The sequence below is a fragment of the Cibotium barometz genome, chromosome 63, assembly GCF_041138505.1.
Source record: "Cibotium barometz isolate CiBa-2024 chromosome 63, ASM4113850v1, whole genome shotgun sequence".
Taxonomy (NCBI): Eukaryota; Viridiplantae; Streptophyta; class Polypodiopsida; order Cyatheales; family Cibotiaceae; genus Cibotium; species Cibotium barometz.
In genome coordinates this window covers 32,053,094-32,057,664 of record NC_141108.1, presented here as the reverse complement: position 1 = coordinate 32,057,664, position 4,571 = coordinate 32,053,094, and the positions used below count along the sequence as shown (strand labels likewise).

General features: G+C 40.9%; 1 protein-coding gene across 1 annotated transcript; it reads right to left on the bottom strand.

Annotated features, from left to right (window-relative positions):
- Positions 1-229: 229 nt before the first annotated feature.
- Positions 230-2,706, bottom strand: LOC147603955 (uncharacterized). Its single transcript, XM_086795987.1, has 2 exons — positions 2,158-2,706; positions 230-1,515 (listed from the first exon to the last, which is right to left on the bottom strand). The coding sequence occupies exons 1-2, from the start codon at positions 2,405-2,407 to the stop codon at positions 479-481; spliced, it is 1,287 nt and encodes a 428-aa protein (XP_086652113.1). The 5' UTR covers positions 2,408-2,706; the 3' UTR covers positions 230-478.
- Between the last annotated feature and the right edge of the window lie 1,865 nt (positions 2,707-4,571).

Below are 4,571 nucleotides of genomic sequence, written 5' to 3'. Positions count from 1 at the left end.
AAGTAGAGGCCCTGCTGGGGCAAAGCAAGCCTAGTGATGCCACAGACTAGACAGATTGTAGGGGCAGTAAAGAAAAGTATCAGAAACAAAGCCAGGAGTGTGCACTAGCCACTGAGTATGAAGGGTGTGAGCCATGAAGATACATTCATAAACGAGATGAGCATTAAAAGAATCACAACTCTGAACAAAAACAGGCCACCAACTAAAGTTAGCAACTTCATAATGCGTCTTTTGTAGAACTCAAAAAAGTGTTGATATCTTAAACCACATTGTCAATCCAAAAACAATACAATAATCAAAATACCTGCATTATGCCTTGTTTACATAAGCCAAGGTGACCAAAAGAGCTTTTTACTATGAGCCGCAGCAGTACCCTTCTCATGAACATGTGTTTAGTGGGAAATGTCAACAGCAAATCCTGATGTGTTAGATTTGTTTTATTTGCATGCATGAGAAGTTAGCAGGTCACTCCACGATCTCACGACAATGCAGAGCCTTCATCAGTATTAGTATGATTTAAGGTAACAGCAGAAGATGAAGATGGTGGTGGTTTCATGTCTAAGGAAGGTGGCAGCAACTTCAGTAGCGCATCAAGTAGGGCCTTCTCTTGGGCATGCCGGAGCTCGAACAATCTAGAGCTGTCAAAATGCCATGGTATCCCAGCTGCCAGGAAAGGCTTGAACCTACCTAGAGAGGTGTCCACTTGCCTCTTTTCAACCGACTCCAAGGCGGACATAGGGTTCTTGAAGTCCAAGGACTGATACCATGTGGAGCTCACTTCTTGGCCAGGCAAGTGGACCACATTCAGAGAGTTAGGGGGCTTCCTTGGGCCATGCAAGCTGCCACTGTTCTTGCTTGTAGCAGGGATTTCTTCTGCATCAACTGTTGGTGAGCCTGACAAACTGCAAGAACCTCTAGCACTGCTGTCAACACAGGCAACAGTTGAGCTCTCCAAGGAGTTGCTCATCCTTGCAGGACATTCTGACTCGAGGGTAACGCAGCTTTCAACATCAGGGTTAGCAAGCTGATAAGAACTTGCAAAGCTCCCACCACAAACAGGTAGTGACTTGAATGTTTTTAGCTCCAGGATCTTGCAAGTGTGCACATAATCACCTTCGTTTTTATGATAATTCATAGGTGTAGACTGTAAGACAGGCAGGGAAGACTCACCCACAAGACATGGCCTCTTACACTTTTTACCATTCAAGGAGGATGGAGTCAAAGGAGAAGCTGTTCTGCTGCTGCCCATTTCCTGACTCAATGCCCTCTTCCGTTTTGCTTGCTTTTCATCCACGATCTCTTCAGTAAAATTCACCTTTGCTTTGACTCCACGGATCTTTCGAGCTGCAACATCATAAGCTCGAGCAGCCTCTTCGGCAGTGTCGAATGTGCCCAGCCAAACTCTTGAGCCCTTCTGGGGATCTCGGATTTCTGCGGCCCATTTGCCCCATGGCCGCTGCCTGATTCCTCTGTATACATGCTTCCTCTGCCTAGGATTTGCATTTACTGCAGAGCCTATTATTACAGCAAAGCCAAAATGAACAAAAGAACATCACCCAACTTAAAGAGCGTTAATAAAAACAAAAAAAAAAGCACCATACTTACTCATAAAAATGAAACCCTACGAAATAAAGAAACAAACAGCAGAATAAACCCCTAAAAGCTCCACCAAGAGTAGCAGGCATGGGAAAAGCTCTAAGAAAAACAAAAAACTGATAAGAGAAATGCGTAAAAATTTAGTTGAACCTGGATAAATTTTTATGAAAGAAAACATACAAGTTAACCATGCAGAATTTGGAAACTAAGAGCTCCAGAGGAGAAAACATACAAGTTATGAAAGAAAACATACAAGTTAACCATGCAGAATTTGGAAACTAAGAGCTCCAGAGAAGAAAAACACAGAAATGTATATGATTGGAGTCAATGTTAAGCAGATAAAATAAAGAAGAAGGGATTTAAGAATCAGGAGAAAAGAACTCCATGAAAAGGTACAGAAATAACATGGAGAAAGAAGAAAGCTCCACACACACACACACACACACATTTACAAATCCAGGTAAAGCTGCAGGGAAAAAAAGGGGGCACCGGGCCAAACACAGAAAAAACCGGCTATTTATTTTTAATTTAAAAAAAATCCGGAATTGGGAAGACAAGTACCTGGACAGGAAGGCAAGGAATGAAGGACAGCATTGTTGCGATATTGCTGATGTTCGGCCTGCACCAAGGGCTCGTCAGAGAGTATGTCTTCGAAGCCATCTGGAATGCAGGAGGGGAAGAGGTTTTCTTCCTTTCTTGAGCAGCTGAGCTCTGCGGAGATGGGCAGATCCTGCAACAGCTCCGCCCACTTGGCCCACTCCGCCTCGGCTGCTGCCGGAATGATGGTGGAGATGATGGATCCGCCGCACATGGCTTCGCTGAAAATCGCCCTCTCACAGCCAGAGCTCCATACACGCCATAGCCCAACAGTTTAACCAGGGAGGTCACAGACGGGGAAGAATTGCAAGTCCATTTACACCAAGAATGTTGTTGATTAATAAGATTTGTAAACACCTAACGTATAGAATGTTTAATGACCCTCCCAAGTAAGCCATCATTGTTGTACTCTGTACCCTTCAATATATTTTTTCCTTTTCTTATACCTTAATAAGATTTGTGAATACCACCCCATGTGAAGTGTTCTGGCTCACTTGATGATGGACAAGTGGAGGCCTCCACACAATGTCCACCATCTGTTTCATACATGGATTTTTTTCTAGCTAGCTTTCACCAGGAAGATCTGTTCCTCATCCTCGCAGACCTCTCAACATTCCAACAATACATGGATTTCTCGGGTGATGATGATCAAGCAAGGGCTTCAAGGAACGAGTTCCCTTGTCCACCACCAACTGATCTGGTGACCATGATTCTCAAACATACGTGGATTTCTTGTTGTCATATGTAAACTCCCTAAGCCTCCAATTAGCATTTTCGCCCTTGACCTCTCCTTTTGGAGGTTTTGGGTTCAAATCTTGTAGACACTGACCTCATAAAAAGAAAAGTCATTTGATGATTTCATGTGTAATTCATGTAGGGTGCACGTGTGTCCACCAACCTTGTGCTCTAGACATGATAAACCACACATGGTGCTCCTCCTCATAAAGAGGAAAGCCATTTGATGATTTGATGTGTAATTCAAGACGTAGGGTGCATGTGTGTCCACCAACCTCATGCTCTAGGCATAATAAACCACACATGGTGCTCCTCCTCTATGTAGAATCCTTTGTGACATCTCTGGAGGGCTCATCCACCCAACTCTATCAACCTTAGCTATGATTTTGTGTTAATATGTGCTTCATCATCACCAACTCTATGAGTCCTCTAGTAACAACTAACCAATCAATGAGGGGTATTTGTCTCACTTTTGTACATTTGCATGTAATAATGAAACCACAAGCTCAGTATGCAGTATGCAAGTGTGGATGTGACTATAGTATAGTTGCATTAGAGTTTCCACAAGTGAACCTCATCATGTACAAGTGGATAGTCTATGTTTCCACAAGTGAACCTCATCATGTACAAGTGGATAGTCTATTTAGCCACCTATATGAAGTGTCAATATATTTTGCATGTACATGAACCTCATCTGGTGTACAAGTGGATAGTCTATTTAAGCCCACCTACATGAAGTGTCAATATATTTTGCATGGCTCATGCTTCTAGCCATATGGCCCATCATTTGTTTAAAAATAAATCAACCATCCATATGAATGCTTTGCGTACCCTCCACAAATAGCACAAAACTAAGATTACTATATCAAGAAGATGTAGCATTCTACTTGAGTAGTTAAAACCTTGGCATATTACAAAAGCTAATATACAAATCAAAACACAGTAGGGATTTGCTATACCAAAATCAATACATCAAAACCATTGCTCATTTCATAAGGGCAGAGATTTAAGTGACGCAAGTGCTCAAGTCCATTGTATGATTTTAAGGTAGGTAGCAATTAAGGAGAAGCTTGTTTTTCTCAAAGTCAAATTATTTGAGCTAAAGGACCTAAGTTTACTATATCAAGAAGATGTAGCCTTCTACTTGTACATTTTAACTTTGGCATTTTACAAAATTCAATATACAATAGGGATTTGTTATACCAAAATCAATACATCAAAACCATGGCTCATTTCATGAGGGAAAAAATTTGAGCTAAGTTTACTATATCAAGATGATGTAACATTCTACTTGTGTAGTTAAAATTTGGCTTTTTACAAAATTTAATATATGAGTCAAAACACAATAGGGATTTGCTATACCAAAATCAATATATAAAACCCATGGCTCATTTCATAAGGGTAAAATTTTAAGTGACGTAAGTGCTCAAGTCTATTGTATGATTTTAAGGTAGGTAGCAATTAAGGAGAAGCTTGTTTTTCTCAAAATCAATTTATTTGAGCTAAAGGAAATTCCAAATCATATGGGCAAACCCCCCCCCCCCATGTTAAAAACATTTTGACAATTTCTACCCCTCTTTATAGCATAATTGATTACCTACAAATTGTCAAGAAAATATTAGGCTAAGGGCTTAAAGTTTTCT